At 38.8% G+C, this 23,132-nt stretch overlaps 1 protein-coding gene across 1 annotated transcript in view; it reads left to right on the forward strand.

Annotated features, from left to right (window-relative positions):
- The first annotated feature begins 1,725 nt into the window (after window positions 1-1,725).
- Window positions 1,726-23,132, forward strand: part of IL17RD (interleukin 17 receptor D) — a 50,551-nt gene continuing 29,144 nt past the window's right edge. Inside the window, exon 1 of the mRNA XM_040592923.1 lies at window positions 1,726-1,963. Within this exon, the coding sequence (XP_040448857.1) occupies window positions 1,841-1,963 (123 nt within the window). The 5' untranslated portion in view covers window positions 1,726-1,840. The remainder of the gene's footprint in view (window positions 1,964-23,132) is intronic.

Raw genomic sequence — 23,132 nt, forward strand, 5'->3', positions numbered from 1 at the left:
TAGCCAGGATATTGTGTTGCTTTATGTCCTTTGTAATTCATTAAAAGGGCTAGTTATTTACAGTTTTTATACAGCCCGAGTTGATTGAAAAAAAAAAAAAAAAAAGAGGCTTATATAGTTTTCAAGCCTGTTTGGTCACTTCTGAGTAATGCAAGGAGAAAGTAGATCAAGAATACCCAGATAGAAGTGTAAGGTGTACCGTGAAAAAACATGTGCTAAACTTTAATTCTGGTCTGGGATATACTTGACCTTAGGAAACATCTAGTCATAAAATGGGTGAAATTCCACCTATAGAATGAGTAGTCTTACTACTCCCTTTTTCAGAATTCCAGCCTGCAGGGGAAATGGAGACCAAAAGTAAGCATCATTTGTTCCCAGAGCCTTAAAAGGACTGTGGCCTAATCACCGGTTCATGCTAAAAAATGTTTAATGGCAAGAGCCCAAGCTCTGTTCGTGTCACAAGGAAGGTCTGTGGCCATCCTGAAGTCACAAACCTGTTTTCAAAGGTAACTGTGACTGCAAGAGCTGTGATTCGTCAACTTAAACAGTTTGAGTTTTATTGTACTATTTTGCCAATAGTCTCAAAGGATAGAAAACCCTATGATAGGTGTAAAACCAGTACCAGTTTTAAAATTACCAACTGGTCGTCTTTCTATTCAACTAATTGGCTTAGTGGTGGTTTTGCATACTATTTTAATCCAAACAATAATGTCTTCTACAATAAAATACTCGTGGGTTTGTTCTGTTAGGATTATGTTTTTACCCGATATTAATCATACCAACAGGATATACTAAAAATCAACTTTTTTGAAAATAATTGGAGTTAAGCCATGTGAGGTATGGTGAAACCTGAGGCTGAGCTAAAACTGAAGTTAGGACAACTTTGAGCAGACTGTTAGACCTAATGACCCTCTGAGGTCCCTTCCAAGCTGTGGTTATATACTGTGGTTCTGTGCTTCAGAGGAGCCGTGGGCTTCTGCGCCTCTTACATGACTGAGAATTTCAGGCAAGGGGTTTGTAAGTGGTCTAATTCACTGATGTATCACAGCAGCTTGCATTTGAAATTTATTAGAAATGTGATTCAGTTTCTCTTAAAGACAGATGTTTTGGTCAAAGCATGTAATACCAAAATTAACTGTAGGGACCCCAGTTGAAAAAGCTGAAATGCTTATTGCTACGTCCAACTTACGTTGCATTGCCTGCAATTGGAATTCCACTATTGTATATTCCTCCAGCTCGTCTTAATATTTCACACGTTACTCTTTAATTGTTAACTGTTTGTGATTGCGTGTTGGCCTCTGGTCCTGTTCTTGCAAAGTGCTGGAACCTGTCTGACTACGGTTCCATGACGATCAGTCCCGTTACCCCAGCAGCACCGTGCCTTCCTCGCTTGTGAAAACCGGCAGCCCCCATCCACAGGTTCCCGCGGGCTGTGTCCCGCTTCGCAGCGCAGTGACCGGATCAGGCGCACCAGGTGGGGGCCGGGAGAGCCGCCCAGGGGCCAGCCGGCCCCGCCACCGCGCAGGACAGCCCGACAAGCCGCCGTCGCGGACGCGCAGGCGGAGGCAGCGGCAGGAGGGCGCCCCGCTGACCGCCATTGTCACCGCCGGCCGCGGCCGCCCGGGCGCAGGCTCGGGGCGGGCAGAGCGGCCCCCCCCGCCCGCGGTTGGGGCGGCGGGGCGGGGGCGGCGGGGCCGAGCCCTGCGCCCCGGCCCGGCCGAGGCGGAGCCCCCCGCCCCCGGGCCGCGGCGCGCATGCACGGTGCGGCGGCAGCGGCAGCCCCCCGCCCCCGGTGCCGCTGGCTGCCTGCGCTGCGGCGCTGCCGGGCTGGCTGCGGACCATGGCAGCAGGGCTGCGGCTCGCCTCCTGCCTCTTCGCGCTCCTCGCCTGTTTCGCTGGTCACCGGCTCGCCGGAGGAGCCGGCGGCAGGAGGGGGGCGGCGGCCGATGCGTGCGGAGGGCGGGTGAGTAGGGCAAAGTGCTGCCGCTGGCTCCCCTCGCAAGGCGGGCGCCTCCGTGGAGCGGGGCGGGTTGCGGCCGGCGCTGCGTGCGGGAGCTGCGGGCGCGGAGCCGCGCAGGTGGTGCGGGCGCGGGGTGCCCCGCAGGGAACTTCGTCCCCTGTAGCTGATTACGTCGCTCCAGGGCTCCGCACCTGGCAGTTAATTTGCGGCCGGGAGCCGGGAGGGAGGGTGGCACTTCCCGGGCAGGCACGTTTGCTGGGCTCTCGCCTGGGGGAGGGAGGCAGCCCGTAGCCACCGGGTGTGAAGAAGTCACTCAACAGGTCCTCCACCGCCAGCGCTCTGCCTTCCTTAGCTCGACCTGTGCTGCCAGAAGGATAAAAGCCATCGCTTGGGCTTTGTTATTTTAATGATTCGAGGCCGGCTTGGGGTCTTAGCTTCGGGCCTGATCGTTATACAGAGGATGTAGGAAATTTACGGGAGGGGGAAGGCGGGAGGAAGGTGATAAACGTTTTGTTGCTGGTCTTTGCCTTTTGTCCCTGTTTCTGGTGTGTTTTGCTGTCAGACTTGATTGCTTTTCCTTTTTTTGATATTTTAAAATAACTTTGGGGTTGCGTGGTGTGTGTTTTGTTGTTTCCTTTCCGCCGGTGTCTGGTCCCAAATGTGGCTGGAGCGTGGTGAGCCAGGAGGGCTGGAGGGAGCACAACTGACTTTCATTGCTTTTCCTTTTTGTTAGGCTGTCACTAAGGATTTTCTTGGTTTCAGATCAGATCCTTTGAGAACGTTCCTGCGACACACGGTTCACAAGTTTGTAGGGCACGGTTTAGAAAGGCGAAAGCATTGGGAAGTGTGTTAAAGAAGAGTGTGGAAAAACAAACTTCAAACCCTGGTAAAGCTTAAGACCTAGATCTTTGTGTTGGATGGGACTGATGAACGTTTAAACTCCCCGATTAGGTGGTTTTGGGTTTTTTTTAACTGAGAAATAGGAATAAAATGTTTTGGCTCAGTATGTCTATTGTATTTTTCACCAGAGGTAGGCAGGATACTCTACAGGCTTATAACGACCACTGTGTATGTTTCTGTCAAGTTTTGCATCAGCTATTAAGTAAACAATCACTACTAAAAGTCATAACCATTGATCAGTGTATTTTGATGTTTTTAGAAATATGCAGATGCAGTTTGTATCTGATTTATTTTTGATTACATAATTAATGTCGTTGTATCAAACCTGAATGTACAACAGTAATTATTTTAATATAATTTTTTTGACTGGCTTATAGATCAGTAAAAATTAATGTCTTTCCAATTACCATAAAACCCCCTTTGTCTTTATTGCTCACAACAGATGTAATATTCTAGCTTGTTATAATAAAACCAGAAACTAGTACAATTTTTTATCTTCAGCTTCAAATTCAGACTTCCCTAGCCAATTTATTAGCTATTTTGTCTGATTGCTTAGTAATAATTTCATAGCCTGATTTTGTAATATCAGCCTTGCTTGTGTTTGCTGCATAATCCAGGCAGGGCAGCATTTATTAGAGTAATGACTGCAGGATGATGCCCATTGTCTCAGTTTTGTGGTATTTATCTTGGTCTGCATGTAAGTTTTGAGTAGACTTGACATACTATTAAATGACTGATGGCCCCTCTAACACATTGTCTGCTCTGGAACAGGGTTGCCTTTGAAGTAGTACCCTGTAGGAAGTAAAGAGACTATTTGCTCTATTAAAATTCCTTGGTATTTCCTCTGTTTAACCACAGGCCACTTCCCCTCTGCCGCTCTAAACACTGCAGGGACACTGACTGATTGAAAAGACACAAGCCCTGAAGTAATTGTAGCCTATTCAAATAGATATTCTTATTGCAGGTTGTTTGTAAGTAATGTCTAATTTTAATATATGTTAAGGGAATGGATAAATCTAGACATTTTTACTTTCTCTGTATGGAATGTTAGGATTGCATGAAATGAAGCAGTTGAATTGAGGTAATTCTCAATGGCATAAATAAACAGTCTAGAAAAATATCAGTTAACTTTTAATAGTTCTTTAAGGAGAAATAAAATGTAGATAGCTGGGTGTTTGTACATTTAGATACATACATGCTGGATATTTTCCTCTGCTAAAAAAAGAATGTGTGGTGTGCTTTCCACCCTGGTGAATCATTTTTATTGTTTTGAGTGTTATTTTTGAAAATCTGCATTCCATCTTGGTACATTTATAATAAGTAACGCTCCTTTTCCTTTCACTCTACAAAATTTTAATTTTCCTCAGTATTTTGTGAGAGTAAAAGCTTCAGTTGATGAGGACGTATTAGTGGACTATGGCTAAAAGATTGTGGTAAAGAAGTATTCAATACTTCAATTCACAGCTTCTGAAATTATTCTTAATAGCTAATATTTTCAAAAGTAAAGTCTTTAGATGTGATTTTCCCCCTTCCCCCCAACTTCCATCGCAAAAATACATACCTGTATTAATTGCCTTCTCTAGTAACACTCTGGCATTTGTCTTGCAAGCTCAATATATGTCTGCAGCAGGAAAGCAGTTAATATGAGGATGAGTAACATTACTGTTGTTAAGTATTATCAGTGATTTCAGTGAGTCCAGGATTTTAGAATTTGGATTGACTGCTAAGTCTGGGATTTCTTTCATTGATGTTTAACAGAAATTTTAACGTTTTCCTACACTTAATGTTATTTCAGATTAAGGTAGAATGTCTGCTTGAGGCACAGTAGTGTTGCAACGTAGCTTTCCGTGTGAATGGTCTTACTACATCATATGCATACCTTTATCCAGAAAAAATAAGTTGGGGAAGGGCCTCTTTTAATCTAGAATAAGTATGTCCACGTGGGGAGCTATTCTGGAAAAGTAACCTCTCCATTTTTTTTCATATTATAAACAAGCCATGAGGTATACGGAGACAACAGACTTGGGCTCTGATGATGATTTGAATATATTTCAGATTCATTTATTCGGTGTTAAACACATGAGTAACTTTACTCTCAAGTTGTTTTGTAGATTCCAATGGAACTACACACATGAGTAACTTTTTTCATATGTTTAATTCCTCTGAAGTTCCTGGCAGTGAACCGTGTTCGGTATAAAGCTTAAATTTAATGAGACTGTATGATGAGAAAGAATAAATAATACAGCATTTTAGCAACCCACCCCCCCCAGCCCCTTGTTAGTAGAGAGTTGTACCTTCCTTTGCTGTGCTAAGCAAAGCTTATTAGGCGTACTAGGGGTCTCTGTTCCCGTGCATTCTCCCCTGAAACTCCTCCTGTGTCATCTTCTATGCTCTTTATTTGAGGAGATTTCTATTTCCTTTTCTCTTTCATAGCAGAGACTCTGAAAATCCCCATTTCCTACCATTCCACTGTCAGGAGCTCTGCCTGTCTCTTTATTCTTTAGGCTCATGCTGCTGTGTCCTTAGATTTATCTCCTCAAGCATCCTTCCCAACACACACTCATTCTTCTCCACAGCTAGGATTTTTCTAAGTACAGAGCTAGGTCACACTGAAATTATTTTCCCAGCTAAATATATGTTTTGGGAACTTTATTTAGGAGCTCGAATACCATCTGAAATGCTAAGAAAGAATTCACCAGGATTTAAATTCCTCCGCTTATTTCTTAATATTTTTTAATGGCTAAAAAAAAGGTGGTTTTTTTTCTTGCAGAGTATTTAAAAATTTTAAAGGGTATTGAGCAGAAGAGAGAGCCAAGATGAAGCATGGTGGAAGGTGTCAATGTTTGTCATCAGGGGTTTCTTTAATCTATAGACAGTTCCAGAGTTGCTTGAAAGCTCTGCAGACCGGATGCCAGCAGTTCTGTATCCTCCATTTTTTCTGAATTCTTAGAACCAATAGATTTCTCTTCACTGGTGCACACAACAATGTGATAGCATTTTAGAATTGATTAGACGTGTCATTTAAAGCTTAGTGCATTCTCTGATTAGATATAATGCAACATGTTGAGTGCAAGGCTTTGCAAGCATGGTCAGTCATGCAGGTAGGCATCTGCATTACTTTTGTTTAGCTTAGAATTTGGCTTCAAGATCACTCCAGGGTTGGGTTGGGGTTATTTTGAGTTTCATTTATCAAGTAATGTAGCAGAGAATGTGACCCCATTTCTACTGCAGTGTCAAAAAGTGTTGATGATTTGCCTGTTTATAGGACTGCCTATTTAAGTTAATTTAAAAATGCACTAATATGTTAGTGTTTAAATAAGCAGATGAATGTTTCCTGGGGAACGATGTGGTTCTGCAGTTTAAATGCTTTGTTTTCAGAATGGGCATTCAAACACACAACCTAGACAACAAAATTATGGAAACATAAGCCTGCTTATGTAATTGAAATGTAACTCTCAGTATTAACAACAAAAATTTATATTGTATATTTGTGTGAAATTGGGAAATTTTAATATGATGCCAATTCATAAGCTGTTGATTTAACAAGGTTTCTGCAGCTGATGTCTCTTAGGACTGTTACAGATTTCCTCAATTTCCTCTCTAGATCATGTCCCTTAGTTTAGATGTTGAACTCCATTCCCTGCTTTTAAGTGTAGTAACTACTGTATCAGACTTACTAATTTAAAAACTTGAGACACTTAAGAACAAGTCCTGCTTTAATAGATTAATACTTTATAGTTCACTGGTGAGAAGATGTTAAGCAGTCGTGATTAGACAATACTAACTTTTCTTTAGTTCATTATTTGGTAACGTTAATATAACATGGATGTTGCTTAATTAAAACTGCAACATTTAAAGGGTGTTTAATAAGGACCAGATGTCTTTTCTAGCAGATCAGTCTAAAGATGATGAAACAAAGCTTTGATGTGAACCTGCCTGCTTAATTCTGCTCAGAGGCTGAATTTTTACCTGTAAATTTAGCATGGTTTTTTTAGAAGCAAACAAGGTAAGGGGAGTGGGAAGTATTACTAGAGAATTGTTAAGCTTGAATACCATTTTTAGTTTTTCAAAGTAAAACTATATTTTATTTTTAAAGTGTATTGCTTTGGTTTTATGTGTACTGCTACCAGTATAATGAAGTGTATTTGAAATACAATTTTTTCTGAAACTTTAGGCAAATGCTGGTGTTTCTATACCACGTGTTGTTTTTACATTTCAAAATGTACATCATGCATAAATACATCACACCTAAAAAAACCACATTAAAGTTATATCAAATACCTGGGTGTTTATTTGTTATTTCCTTCTCCCTGTATTAATTCTGAAAAATTATTTTATGGAAGTGCAAGTTACAGTGACTTAAAACAAGGAAGTATGGCTAGATCAGTGCATATTAAGTAGTTAATTTCAGATTATGGTAATGTGAGACTTTCTTTAAGGATCAAAATTTAAATGCAAATTTGAAAAAGGATTTTATCCTTTTATCCATGTAGTATTTTGCAATTGCTACATTTTCCAGCTATTTTTGTCTCTTCCAGCTCTCCTCAATAGGAGTCACCCATATTGACATCCAGAACTTCTACATGATTTTCTCATGAAGACTTGAGCGAGATATTTACTTACTAAAATAGTGAATACAGGCTTATGGCAGTAATGGATAGACCCATTTCTGTAGTTTTACTGCAATATTTAACAGAAACATATATATTATCACTCTGATTATCCAAAATTCTTCCAGTCAAGCCAGGGTATAGATGTGTATTTTAACATGATTGAACCTGTTGTACTTAATACATTTTACTTTCAACATCATCTCTAAAGACATCATTTCTGGATTTTAAAAAAGTATCGCTGACCTCCATGGATTGGAGAAGATGCCCCTTATCAAATGGGTGTACTGGTATAAAACAAGCAGATGTAATTTTTGGAAGTGAGTCAAACTGTGTAGACAGTGATTAAGGAACCGAGGAAAGTACAGTTAAGAAGTATTTCTTATTAAACTTCATTGGCTGTCCAGTTTTCTCTAGATCTATGTATACCAAGTGTTCTCTCTTAAAAATTACTTCTTGTTTGCCACCAAAACTCAGAAAGCTATCAGTACACATAATAAATATGTAAATTTTTAATACTGTATTTTCCAAAGTTCATACTTCATCATTTCAGATTCTTAACTGGTTTTGGTTTTAGCCTATCATCAGTGTTTTCACATCTGGCTTAAAAACACTTTGAACACAGACTTTCTTGGTTGGTCATGTGTCTTGGTAAGGGCCTGAGTTATGTTTTTGAAAAGGGCTTGGGGTAACCAGCTTCACAGTGAAGATGCATCTGACGACTCTGATTCGGTGTTTTTTGCGAAGTCTTCTAGTAACACCAGCTTTGAGTGGGCCTCTTACAAATTGCTTCAGTTGCCACCCAAGCTCTGAAGGCAAGCTGAGACCTGGTGTGTTAACCCCTCTGTTCATGGGGCCTGTCCTGTTTGGTGGTATCAAATACCTCTGGGAGATACTGTCCCAAATGCACTGTTCCTTGGCTGAAGAACAGCAGGGGGCTTCTGGTCACTTTGCGGTGTGACAGCAATGAAGAATGTGATTCTCAGGAAACTAACTTACTGTGATTTAATAGTACCTCAGAGAAATTGTTGGAAGTGAGTTTAGCCAGAGCCCATCTAGTAGAATGAGCACTAAAAAATGAAATACTTAGGACAAGGCAAGGTGGAGCAGGTGTCAGCCCAGCAGTAACTGTCAGTTGTACCTGTGCAGGGTTTGACTAAATTCTCATCCCTGCCCAAAGTACAGTCTTTAGACTTTTGAACAGAACCAAGCTGGAGGCAGAAGAGATTGAAACGGCACGGGGAAGGGGGGAGCTTGTCATGGTAAAAACAGAACAAGATGAGGCTCAGCTGATCATCTTGGAATAAGTTCTAGAGCAGGTTGCATGGCCAGGTCAACTAGAGGATGTTCTAAGAACAAATTTCAGCTATTAGTTTTGAAACAAACCCCAACAAACCCAACACATGTAAAGAACTCGCAGAGGAAGCGTCATAGAAGCAAATTCCAGACCAAGATAAGGAAAACTGCAGATTAACAAGAAGGTTTCTGTGTTAATGACAATGTTTTAAAATATAAGCAATAGTACACAGAAGCCACATGCACAAGTCGTGTCATTATTCTAGTCCTCCTGTCACCTCTCTCCAATGTATGGATAGATTCCAAGAGCAAGAGGAAAATCAGATGTGCAGGTAGGGATTTGTTCTTTCAGAGTTTGACTTGATTGTTTATGATTAAAGCTTAGAGTAGAGGTTTAGTAAGTGTCAGCACGTGTTTCAGGAGATACTGTATTCTTTGGAATTCTGTCTCACTTGAAGGCTGTTACAGAGTTATATCACTATTGACTCCAGAGAATTGTTCCAGACATCCTGGTTGATTATTCCTTGTGCTGATAATGGTGCAGAAGCCCCACTGGTATGCCAGAATACTGCCTCTTGGTACTCTGTTCTTGGTGCATCATTCAGGTAGTAAGGGGATAGCAAAAGGAAGCTAATTTTGTGGCTAGAATGTGTCTGCATCCTAGTTTGGTATCCTGTTCAATGGTCACCCACACTTTTCTGCATCTCTTGGCTGTTGATGAAGATTTTTCACACAACTGAAACTGAAAATGCTGTGTTAAATTCTAGTAAAGGACACATAAGTGGCTGTTCTTGTACTTCTTAGATCCCTTCCATTCTTTGGTAGGCTCTTTAGATACTAGGTGATGAATGTCTTCAAACAAGTGGGTGAATTCCTTCTGTTGGCTTAGGAAAGTAGTTTTCTGCTCCTGCCAGAGCTATCCAGGACATGAAACTGGTCTGTTCCTCCTTCAGCCTGAGTTAAACAATCCAAAGGAACCCTAGGTGAGTTCCATAATCTATAATGTTCAGGTCAAAAGAACTATGTATGAAATCCTTTTCTTAGTATGTTATCAATTATTAGGGCTGGAATCATGGCTAGCTAGCAAAATCTCTTGAATAGGTTTATGCAGAGATTTAATAAGGAGTATAACAAGGTTAAGTATCAGCCTGCAGGTGTGTGTGACACAGTATGTAGAAGGCAGGGATTTCTTTCTTTTAGATGACCAAATTTCATTTCACTGTAGGACACTGTACCTCTGAAAAGCCATCAAACCTTTTAGAAGAGGGCCATGCACTTCTAGGGCAGGTAGGAAGAAAAAGACTGATAGCTCACCTATGCATGAAAAACACATTGTTTCTGGCTACAAGGCTACAAGACAAGTGAGTAACATTTTCAATAAAGTGTCAAAATCTATCTGTACTTCGTAGGTGGATCTTGAACATACAGAATATCTGTCATAGTCATCTATTAAATGCATGTTACAATCTTTCTTCATGTTACCTCGTAAGTTTAAAGCTGTAGGTGCATGAGCAGCCTTTATTTTTCGTACTCTTATGGATTTGCTCTTGGGCTGCTATGCAGCAAGACAGTAAATCTGGTTTTGAGGCACATCACTCATGCTGCTTATTCTAATGTGCCCAAATAGACACGAGAGGTAGCTTTGTCCTAGGTGATTTCATGCTAGATCAGGTATTGTATCTCCTCTTGCAGGCCTGAAAGCATAAGGTCTGCAATGTATGTTTGATTTAGTTTGACAGAATGAGAATTCTGTGTCTGTGACTGATCTGAATCAAATTTGTAGAGCTTGGTGTTCTGACATTGTGCAGAGGTGGCTGTGAAATGCTGACCTCTGTGTTGACAGATGCACCTTCTTGTTGGCAGCATGGAGCCTTCAAGTCAGCGGTCTTTTGAGTCTGTACCTGGCCTTTTCCTTTACAAATGCTGTGCAGCACGTAACGTGTCGCAGTAACGCAGAGGTCATTGTAATGTCTTCAAGGGAAACGCTGTGCAAATGTGTTCTTCTATTTTCTGTAACCTTTGTATTCTGATGGTCTAACATGGAAAGTACAAGCTCCTGTGCTGGAACCCTGCGTTCACACAAGCTGTAAGGGACAGATGAGGAGATGCAAAGTTCAAAGGGCTCCAACCTAATGTGCGTACCAGCTCATAAGTTGCTACAAATGGTGGGTGTTGATACTAACGACTGGACAATATCAACTTAAATCTTGAGGTACTCACTATGTGGAGGAGGTGGTAGGACACACAGTTCTGCTTGGAGCTGCACATTCTCTGCTTAAGTGTTTCCAAAGAATAGATTTCTATCGATCAATCTATATGATTTTCTTACCTCACAAAATTGTATATAATAACCATTTGTGTGCCCACTGTGATGTGGCAGTGCTGGATTTCCCTCGTGGTTGGTGGGCAGGCTTGGATTTTAATTTCTGACCTTCCTGATGTTCTTCACTCTTGTATCAGTGGGAGGGACTAGATATTTCTGATCTTACTTCTGACTACATTCAAATCCAACCAAGCAATCAATGACTTCTCTGACTTTTTTTGTGTACGGCTGTGGGAAAATTCCTGGTTGGCTGGCTATGAATTAATGAAAATCCTTAGAATGCTTCACTAATGATAGCTCCTGTGGCTTTAAAAATGCTATTCCCTTTTTTAATTTGAGGGAGGTCACAGAGGTTTACAGAAACTAAGAAAAGAAAACTTAACATCTGGTTGTGCTCTCCTGATGACTGCTTTTGTGTGAAGAAAAGTTATGGCATTTCCTCAGCATCAAACACATTCAAGGTGATCCTTTCTAAGAACTTTTTGCAAGAATACTTCTCACTCAAACTGTGATTGCTAATTAATTTTGCTTTGTATTTTCAAATGGAGGATTTTAGTCCTCCATGGGAATCCCAAACTCATAATATTGTCACTTAAAATACGCCCTGCCTTTATAAAAGAAACTTACTTTCTTGAGTTTTTAAAGTTTTAGAACTCAAAGATTGAAACAAGCCATTTGGTTAGATTCTGGGATTCAGGAAAGGAAATGTTTTTCTGTGTTTGCATGTCCATAGTGAAGTTCAGTTTCATTTATTTGCATATAAAGTTCCAAAGAGTAATCTGATTTGTACAAGTCCCCTTTTTATGATTGTAATTTTACAGGCTAAAATAGAATTATTTTATGTTTTTTAAGTAATGCTGGTTAAAACTATATGTTAAGTTAGTTTAGCTAATAGGAATTCATAATAGGAGAATGTTTAGGTCCAAACAGTAAATCTTTTCAATTGTTAAAATAGAAGCTATCAGCTGCTCAGTTAAACATATGTATTCCAGGTGTGACTGGCCTGGAATCAGAAAACATAAAAAAATACAACTTCAGAGACTTTTAATAGTCACATTCTTTTTATTTTAGACAATGATTTAAACAAACTACATGCAGGCATCTATTTGTCATCTACTTGTGGAAACAGCACTCCAATCTGTTTTCCTTTTAAACGTAGAATACTAATGGTTTTGTCGAGTGGTTTTGTTTTTGTTGTTTGTTGGTTTTTTTCTCTTGTTTAAAGAGCTAAAATTCTACCTGTTAAAATCAGCGTCAAAACTTTGACTTCCCTTTTGATGGAATTTTGTCTTTTATACCTCAGTAGGCTTGGCGCTTTGGTATTACCTAGCCCTAAAAACAGCTGGGACTGACAGCGGTGCAAAAGCTGGTACTTTGCAAACTTGAAAAAGAAGCTTCTTATCCGGCTGCTTCTTTGTGCATACGGGAACGTTTCTACCCTCTAAACCCGGGTGCAGGTTCAGAACAGAGTTTACTTCCACAGTAACGCCCCATGTGAGGAGTTTTTGGGTGCATCTTGTCAGCGCAGGGCAGTGCTGCAGATGGTCAGACTAATGGAGCCAGTGAGCTGAACACCAGAAGTAAGGTGACAGTGGTGGTGGGACATCGTGCATGTGTTCATGGCTGACCCAAAGCAGAGCAGTTGCTAGTGTGGCAATTTCTGATGCTTCGGCTTTCTTGTTAATAGCTATCTTCAGTCTCAGCGCTGTGTAGGTATGCCCTGGAACAACCCATATGGTGTGTTACAGACCAAGTAGGGCACTGTAAGGTTACATCTTAGTTCATGACATAGTCATACTTTACAAATAGGACCCCAGGGATAGATTTTTTTAATTTTTTTTTTTTTTATTATTATTTTGGGTACAGCTGCCCAGACAACGAAGAATTCCATCCCTTTCCCCTGTCTGAGCTACTCAGGTGCCAGTCTGTATCTTCTGAAAGCCCTTGCTTTGCACTGCTTCATGTTCCTCCAGTTTCTACAGGGATCAATGTTATCTCTCAGTCTGGGCTTGTCCCTAATTACAGGCAGTAGTAACAAAATGAGGATGGAAGTTGGAACTGGGAAGTTGTGCAATTTACTCAGAACATAAAGACTACTCTGTCTGGATGAGCTTTAAATACAGTGTGGGAAGGAGGCGTTGCTGAATCGCAGACCTTTTTAGCAAAGTTTTCAAGCTTGTGCTGGGTTTTGCCTTGAAGTCTTAGAGATACGGGGTGTGAATGTGTGATTTAAGCTTCACCCTGTAAGTGTGAGCAGATCTTTGGAAGCTTGGAGCAGGATTCTGAAAAGGAGTGGAGTGCCCTAACTCCTATTAACTTTCAATGGGATTTGTTCTCTTTTGTGGCTTTGGGTGTAGTTACATTTTATATTGACTCAGCAGTGAAGCTGGTTAGTGAAACTTTCACTCCCATATACTTCCTCCCACTTTAGTGCTGCTGCTTGCCCTTCCCTCCCCACCTGTTTTGGTGCACCTGTTTGTGAGCTGCTTTGTAAATCACATTATTAAAACAGTTTAAACTGAAAGTGTCCCTTTTTTTTTATTTTTTTTTTCTTCCCCTTCTCACAACTGGGGTCATTTCAATGACATGGATAAAATGAGGTCCCCATGCAGTTATGCTAAGTATTTGTTCAGGAGTAGTGAACTACAATGTGAAAAAAGAGCCAAGGACTGGGCAGGGGAGTTGGGAAATCCATAAGCTAATTTTGTGATATTCCGTGTAACTATTCAGATACTTTTAAAATTCCCACCCTTGAGGTTTGTTAATTTAGATACCTTTAAAAAAGTACCTCATCAAAAGAGTTTGAGGTTAGTATACTGAGCTTATGTGAAACTTTAAAGTTGAAATTATGCAAGATTTTTCATGCGAGCATTTTTTAAACGGTGAATTTTTCATAAGCAAGAAGATGATGATGTTTCAGAAATCACTTCAGCGTCTGTTGACATGCAGCCAGCGCTGTGGTGGAACACGGAGAGCACGGTAAGGCTATACAGCCCTTCCTGCCAGGAAATGAAGGGTAGCGTATCCATTTGTAACCCGAGGAGTGGAGTTTGCTATACAGCCTATAGTTTGGGAATGGAATTTGAGCAGAATTACCGCTAAAATTACAGAACGACCCACTAGGTCTTACAGAACTCTATATCTTATCTTGCTCTGATGAAGCATCTCCCATTAGTACAGTATCTATGAACAAACTTGACAATTATGGAGTACAGTTAAGGATTATTCCCCATTATAAAGAGCTCTGATTTTATTTACTGCATCAGAATTTTATCTGAGGCCTCCTGATACTCTACTGCTTCACAAGATATATATTAACAGCCCCAAAAGAAGAAAGGGCCAGATGTACACCCTGATGCTTTTGTAATACTATCTCATTTTGCTTTTTCTGTTGCATAATATAAAATAATTAGCTAAGATGCTTTTCAAAGAAAATCAGTAACACAATCTATTTCAAAATAGTTATGCCTTTGCTTTATTGTTTACATTTTTCCAGCAAATTATGTTGGTGGTGTTTAATAATAATAATTGTCTTTACCTTAGCTTACCTTCTGACAGGAGTAATATGTCAACAACAAAAAAAGTTAGAATAAAAAAAGACAAAGCAAACACCTAACACAGCTTGACCCATAACAGGTGAAAAGTTATTATTCCATGCTTCTTCAGAACATCGGTGGAAACAAAACCTTTATCTTTTATTCATTAGTTAGGAATAATGCAAGTTGGGATAGCTTCGGTTTCTCCATATAGTTGCATTTGTGAGAGTAATTCACTAATAATGCCATTCACTTTTGGGGTTCTCTTTCAATAAGGACCACTAGCCGTGAAATGTCATGCAGAGGTTTGGAAATGGGGCATTCAGCTCACTAAAGAATGAGTTGCAAGGGCAGAACTTGCTTTTTATTACATTCTGGCAGTAAATGTAGGAATCAAAGCCACAAAATAAGTGATAGAATAACACCCAGTATCATCTAACCATGCTGATAGATATGAATGACTGTTGTTCAGTGTAGCCACATTACATTTGGTATATATTTTTAAGGCATTATTAGATTCCATTCAACCGCAGAAGTTAGCCATATGTAAACTCCAGTAGTTTATTTGCATGCTTCTATGCGGAAAGTTCATATGTAGTTTTAAGTACAATTCCCCCCCTCGCCCCAGTATGGTTAGGTTTTGTTACAGTGGAGAAAATTATTGTTTCTGTGTTTATATTTTACAATCACATCCAAGTGTATTCCTATTGTTAGTTATCATTTATATTGGAAGTGAAACTTGCTGTTTGGATCTACTTCTTGATTTGCTACAATAATGTAATTTTATTGTAAGAGATGAAGGTTTAAACTGATAGAGTTTTATATTCTGTATTGTATTTATCTTCCTGTTCAGTGTTTTAGGATTAGCTATTTATATATTCAGTTTCTTTGCTAAAAGGAAGTCAAGTAAAAGTTTGAAATACAGGTTCAATTTAACTTTTTGATCTGTGTATTTAAATGTTGCTTATTATGTTGCAGTTCTGGCTTAAATAAGATGATTGCTAGAAGGAAACTTGTTCATGGTATTAACTTTCTGTTTAGAGACGTTTTTGTTAAAGTGATTGTTTTCTATGGAAAAAGATCAGTTAGTGTGTGTAGCTCTTTAAAAATAAGAGGTTAAAGAATTACTGTAAATGTTTTTTCAAGTATTTTTGAATTCAAAAGATTTTTTTTTTATAATTTGATCAAAGTCGCATAACCTGTGGCTCTGTTTTTGTTACACATACGGATGGTCTGTGGATAACATTACATTTTTTCAGCATGAAACTGAACACTTCAAATCCCTAAAGCAGTCTCAAATTTATGGTTAATAAAAGAATTTATTGTACTGGATGTCATCTGTTATATCACTCTGGGAACAGAAACTGGCAGTGAGTGGACAGGAAATATTTCCATTTCAAATCACTTCAATCTTACGGTCTAGGGTGAAAGTGTCTGATTTCAGAGAAATCACTGTGAGTATCGATGTAATAGAAGCATTTTATTAAGGAGTATAGTATTTTTCAAATATTTCTTTTAGCTTTGTAGTATTTTGTGTAAAGATACTAATATTATTCATGTCTCGTAATTTGTATCGATCCCTTAACCTTTTCAAGGCAGAAGGAATAGTAGTAATATATTTTCAGATAAATATCTATATATACCAAATGAACAACAATTTGAATTATTGTACGATGCCCAGACTGCTTCAAGGCCTGACCTTTGTATTTCTAATTGATTGGTTTTTTAAAGTGTGATACGATGATTATGTTCTTCCAGCTTAATGGATTTCTTCAAGTTGTCTCCTTTTCAAAAGTGTTACAAAGTGAGATCCATGGTTTGTGACTTTATTAATGGACACTTCAAGCATTCAAATTGAAGTTTCTGTGTATTTTTCATATGTTAAGTAGTACTTGAACAGCTTCATTTTAAAAGTATTTAAAGCATTTAAAATAATTATTTATTTTAAATGGATATGTTTATCTAAGGGACATTTTAACCAGGGGGAAGAAAGTTTTATGTTATCTTCAGCATGTTTTAACAACCTGAAGTATTTCATTTTTAGTTTTCATACTGTTGTGCATTAATATGTGATTGTAAAGTTTGGTACCAGTTGTGCGCTTCCTTCTTTAAAAGGTAGGTAGTGGGGTGGAAGTGGTAAATTTTTTTTTTATAGATACTCTGAGGCTGATTAAAATTCATTAAATGAAAGATAGGAGGTGTTGGTTTAAGTTTTTTGGTGTAAAGCAGCCTATATGGCATAATATTGAGGAAAATTATGTAATAAAAGCATATAGGAAGGAAACAGTATCATGTAGTGGCCGTGTGAACACCAATTGATAATTTTCATTTGAGTTCTTTCTCTTTAATTCTGTTTTATTTTATGCTTTGTCTAAGAGGTGGAAGGAAAAAGGAATTAATGGTAGAGTTCAAAAGGAAATAATAAAGATCTAGTATGACTGCCTTCCTTCTGTGCGTGTGTATACTTTGGTGTGACACGGGTGTATTTGTAAATAGAGAAATCACTTCTGAAGCTTTTTATTCATTATTTTACAGAACACTGGTAAGCAGTGAATTTGATGTGTTTCATGCCTTGGAGGATCTGGGCTGGAGTACTGAAGATCATCAGATTAGGCAGAGATTAAATAGGGTTCAGATAATACTTGCTGTATTTGTTTGATTGGTTTCTGTCCAATCATGGTAAAATTATTACACAAATCTAACTATTTACTTAAAAATAAGAGAAAGTTAATATACCTTGTGACTAAAATCAGAGCAGACGATTATTTTACCTGACTTGACACCCTGTTTCTGCTCCATTGTAATTCAGTATCTTGAACATCACCTTGTGGAAAGCTCAGGGTATTGCCACTCTAAATGTGACCTTTGTTCATCCTTAAATGTTGCACGTAGTAACTTTGTAAGGGTTTTTTCCCTAAGCCTCAGTAGATTATAATTGAAGTTTCAAATCATTCTTAACAAATTTATATCAGCACTTATCACCAGTTACACTGATTATACTATTAAAATAACTTAACCTCACACCTTACTACTAATCAAAACAACTCAGGCAAATAATCCACGAATTTTAACGTGGCAAACTGGGTGTCTATTTTCTTTTATACTCAGCCTTAGCTCCTGTATATCAGCTCTGCATTGAGTTATTTATTTAGGTGTATGGGATTTTTTCTGCTTGTGTTCCTGCAAAGCTGAAAAACAAGCCTTAATAGGGTCAAGATTTATAACTTAATTTAGGCAGTTTGGAAAAGTTTTATTATCTGAGATGTAGACTAAAAAAATAATCAATTAAATCTGTGTGTAAAGCCCAAGCACTCCTCTTTTAAAGAGAGGAAGGATTAAAACTATGGATTTATTGTAAAACTTGTTAATTAGTATGAATATCATCAAAGGACATGAACTCAAATCTGCATCTTATTATGCTGTGTGGTGTGTGTATGTACACAGCGTCAATAGGAGTCCTTGCTCCGAGTACTTTGCTATCTGAAATTATTTCATAGAAAACTGGAGGAAAGGAAATTGTTATCCTATTTTACATGGCCAAGGCAAAAAACTTATTAAATGACTTCCTCAAAGTTATCGATACAGGGTATGGATAAGACAGGAGATGAATGTGTGTTTCCCCAGTCTCTGAGCAGGGCGAAATCGCAAGATGATGACTCTGTTCAAAATGCAATGCAACAGGTGTATTTTCTGTTTATTTTTTAATGGTCAATGCTTCATAAGGTGTTTCACAGAGAATTAGGTGAGAAGGAATTGAGAATGTTTTTGGTTTGGTTTGGTTTTTTTCCCCAGTCTTAAGGCTTCAGGATTGTCACTGTCCTCCTTACATGTATAAGTAACACCATGGGAACATACTGGTCTCTGACTGGACATTGTAAAATATGCCACGGTAATAATCAGTTACAGTCTCACATGCTGGCACCTAGCCTAGCCTGAGCTTTCCGGTGTTACCACAATAGAAATGCTATGCAAGAAAACAAGTCTTAGCTGATTCTGCCCCCCCCCCCCCCCCCCCCCCTTGAACAGCTTACATGTTTGATGTAGTATTCTAAAATGATTTTTTTATTTCTGGAAATTTTAGCAAGGTAGGTGAAATTACAGTTTAGGATACCCTCTCTTCAGGTTCCCTTCACTTGTTAAGGGTTTGGTGTGGAATGAGTCTGGATCTCATTGGTGCTACTTCTGTAGAAACCAGAGGAATTTTTTCAGAGCAGCACAGCCATGGTATTTTTCCTGAGGCTAAATGCACTTTGTACCATCCCAGCATCTTGCCAGGGTAGGCGGTGAGAGAGCAGACCCATATACCAAACCTGCATGTCTACATCAGGCATTTGATTTTAGGTTTCCTGTTATTTTTCCCAAGGCGGGATTTCCTGTTGTTATTTATTAGTGTGTATGGAGGTTTATCATTTAAAAGAAAGCTGCTTTGACTGAAAACTTAAATGTTACAGATTTTCTTCACCGTCATTTTTTTTTTTTTAAATTGGATAATCCGATTTTAACCAGTAATACAAGAACAAAAAGTGCTCCAAGTTTCTAGGAACTGGCTAAGAGCAATCCTTCATGGAAAAGATTGAGAACAAATATATTGCAAGAGCTTAAATAGTAATTAAGCAAATGGCATCAATAAAGTACGTTAAAGCCTAAGCAGGCTGTGGTACAGGTTGTGTCAGTGTTTTAGCAGTTATCACATTTCATGTCAAGTAGCGAATTAATTAGTATGAAAATGGCAGTTCTGAACTAGCCATGTACCGTATGGATAGAATGTGTGACTTTTGCTTTGGCCTACTTTCAAAAGCAGTTAGTATGAAATACTTAGGAAAAATGCATCTTTTAAACTGTTCTACTTGTTCAAGTGTATTATAAAGTGTGATATCCATAGTGTATGACTTTTATGAACGGAAACTGAATGCAGTCAGACTGGAGTTTCAATACTACTTAAAACATTAAATCTCTATTTTTAAAATTGTATTTAGGTTCCCTTTTTTAGTATTTAAAAACCTCATGGGACTTGATAGCACATAATGCCTAAGGAGTTTGCCAGGAAAAACGCACACATTTTCGTGGTATTATTTTTTCCAACAGTAAGATTTAGTAATACTTAATGCTTTTCAAATCCAAGTACTGAAGAGAGGTGAGCATACAGGAATATTTGAATGTGTTGTGTCTTCTCTTCATCCTTTTCTCATTGTGAAAACCTCAACAATCTTGATGGCAGAAGCTATTCCATTTAAAGAGATGGCTGAACAGCACGATTAGGGACAAAATACGTGGATTTGTAGAGTGAAAAAACTCTAGGAGAAGAAAATCAGCCTTGATGATCAGGTAAATTCTGAGGTAAACTTTACTCAAGACTGGCAGTTTTCAGAATCATTCTCAAGAATGCCTCCTCAGAAAGCTGCTTTTTGGATGGTTTTATTTATATATATTTATTCCTGGCATTGATCATCATTTGGTGGAGCTTTTCCTACTTAAATGGCTGTTAAGTGGGGAAGCTCCAGTTTGCTTGCAGAGAGGGGCCAGTATAGCTGGAATATTTGACTTCTATTTCTTCCAGGTATCCTTCAGGTGAACCAGAAGTATTTGTGTAGCTTTGCGTCTATTTCTGATACATTCCAAATGGAGGGTTTTTTGGCTGCAAATATGATGGCTGTACTCCACAGAGGATAACCAGGAGTGTATGAATTCCCTGGCAGCCGAAGCTTTAAATCTGCAGCCACCAAATGTGTCTGCCTGTGTCTCTGAAGTTCAACCATGTGGATCATCAGTACACAGCAAGCACTGGAGCTTCTAATCCTTACCGCTGATTGTATTGCTGCTTAAGCTGTGGGAGTAATTTTCATCTTCTCTGTGGACCAGGACTAGGCGGAGGCTCTAAGTATAAATTTGTTTGCTAAAAGCGCATAGTTTGGCAGTAATAATCTCTGTTTGCACGCTTGTTTGGGGGACATGGAAGTAACAATGGGTAGCAGTGAAGGAACCAAAGCCCGTACCTTTAACACGAAGGAAGGGCAGCGTAACTGAGACTTGTTGTTTCTAACTCTGCAGGAAGTCAGTTTATGCAGCTTGTCCATTAACTTGGTGAAAAGAAGAAAGGGAGGAATACTGGATTGCTTGCTAGGGGCAGATTCAGAGGGAGAAGGTAATTTATTTTATTAGCATAGTTGATGTACAAGAACTCTCACTTTTGGCCAAAAAGTATTTTTAGTCATTGTGTTTAACATCATGGTCCCTCCATTTTTGGTTGTTCGTGGTCCCCACCATGTCCATCTGTGTCCCGTCTCCCGTGTGTCCCCTTCCCCTAATTAAAAACATCTGATATAGTTGTCGTACCAGTCTGTCGTGAAACTATAGCGATCTGCCCCTCACTTTTGCTTAGGGGATTGTACAACGTGGGTGTATATGAAATAAAGGTGGTGCTTTTGGCATTATATTGAACTTAATGCTGAAGGCAGGTACCTTTGCATTGCTGCTGTTTAAAGTCCATGCTGCTCGTTTCATGAGCCTTTTTAAGTTATGTAGCTCACAAGGATGGTAACTACAGGAATAGATGCTTGTGTCATTTCTAAGAAAGTTGGTTTTTTACTTCATCTCCTGCAAAAACAAGATTCATGTGAGGTATTAAAAATACTGTTGGGGGAATGGCGAAAGATTCTTTAAAGCTAAAACATGGGAATTTGGCAAGCAAGTAATCGATTGTTCCTAGAGTTGAACCATACTGCTTACGAATTCTGAGTTTTAGAATCTTATGGGTGAGTACAATTGTGTGTTTCTAAAGCCCTAAGAATAGGTTTTTATGTCCAAAATAATTGCATTACTTCAAAGGGAAGGATTAAGATGGAACAATCCCAAATCCTATCTACTTTAAAAGTTTTATGAGTTCTGTGGCACTCTAATCAGTAAAGTGGACTTATTACTAAATTACCTTGCCTCCATATCCTCCAGAACCAAAACCTCTGTCTATTTATATGTATGTAGGTCCTACACAACCAATGTGCATTGGTTTTCTTTATAGTTGTTAGCACCTGTGAATATGTAATACTTTCTTAGCTGTACCTCTGTGTTTCATTTGTGTAAGTAAGAATTAAAATTTTCTAAGAATACGCATTTCATATTTTCCAGCTGCAAAGCTCTTAAAGAATTTCAGTGACTTTCAAATAATACAGGAGAAGGTTTAGGACTGGGAGGAGACATAGTGTGAATACACACAAACCGAAATAGATGTGCTATGTCAAATCTCTCACATTCCAGCCTTTATGTGATGTTCTGCTTTAGATTTCCTTGTCAGCAGCTGTTCTTACAATTTGCAGAAGTTACAAATTGGATAAACTCACTCTGTACTGCAAATGGAGTATCTCCAGTCTGTTTGCTCTGTTTGTTTGCAGTATCCCCAACAATGCAGTAGATGTCAGATTAGAATTTTTCAAGTAGAAGAGTTATGAATAAAGCAGTTAATCCACTTTTGATGACAGTTTCCTTTGGAATTGTTTGGGGTTTTTTGTGTGCACTTTGGCATTAGATTGAGAAGTAAAGAGCAAAAATCCCACCCTGAAATAGTCATAATTGTGAATTGTGTTCTGGATGAAGCTTAAAACTGAACCTACAAAGTCAATCCTAGTTACTTCTACAGATTTTCTGTTTCTTTGGATGAAACCTGGGATCAAACAAAGAGCTCGTGCTGGGAGTTTCCAGTCTGAAAGGTAGGAATCTGGCAGCAGAACATTATTAGTGACAAATTGGAAATAAGTTCCTTTAGTTGTGTTCTGGGTGCCATTGCATATGCTCAGCTTTGAAGGAGAAAAATTTTTTGGGGATCTGGGTGGCTTGGAAGTACTTGCTGATTTAGGAGAAACAGCAAACATTTATGCACATCAAGTCTTGAAAGATACAGTTTGTAACTCTGAAGTATTGTTCTTTGCTTTCGTTTTCCCCTGATGTTCTCTCCTTAGAAAGCTACATCATTGCTTAATATGGTAAGCAAAGTGAATGAATGAACATACCTGTATATATTACATACATATTAATGTATATAATATTATATCCATTGTTCTTTCATGCTTCAGTCACCTCTTGAAACCTTTTCTTGATTGTCTTCTAACTCCCTTTGAACAGCTCTGGGGGAGAAATACTATACCTCTCAGTGTGCAAACATGCGGAGCCATAAGCTAAGTGGACAGTCAATTAAATGAATGAAAATATATTGTTTATTTGTTTCCTAGACAGGTTAGTTCAGAAATGCTCGGGTGTAAACTAAAATTCAGTGCTTATGCATTTGTTCCTTTAGGTGTGAGGGACCCTGTAGGCTTACTGAGGTTGTGGATAACTTCTCACCATAGGAAGAAATATATTCTTTAATTTGAGTGGAGCAATGAGCTAGTTTGTAGATTTTATAGTCTACTGTGTTATATGTTAAGCAGTAAGCATCTGAACAGGCTTCATCGATTTCTCCTCCGTTATTTCAGATATGAGTTACTCTATTTGTGGTTTATAGCACAAGTCGGTGTTTC

This window comes from Falco naumanni, chromosome 4 (assembly GCF_017639655.2).
Source record: "Falco naumanni isolate bFalNau1 chromosome 4, bFalNau1.pat, whole genome shotgun sequence".
NCBI lineage: Eukaryota > Metazoa > Chordata > Aves > Falconiformes > Falconidae > Falco > Falco naumanni.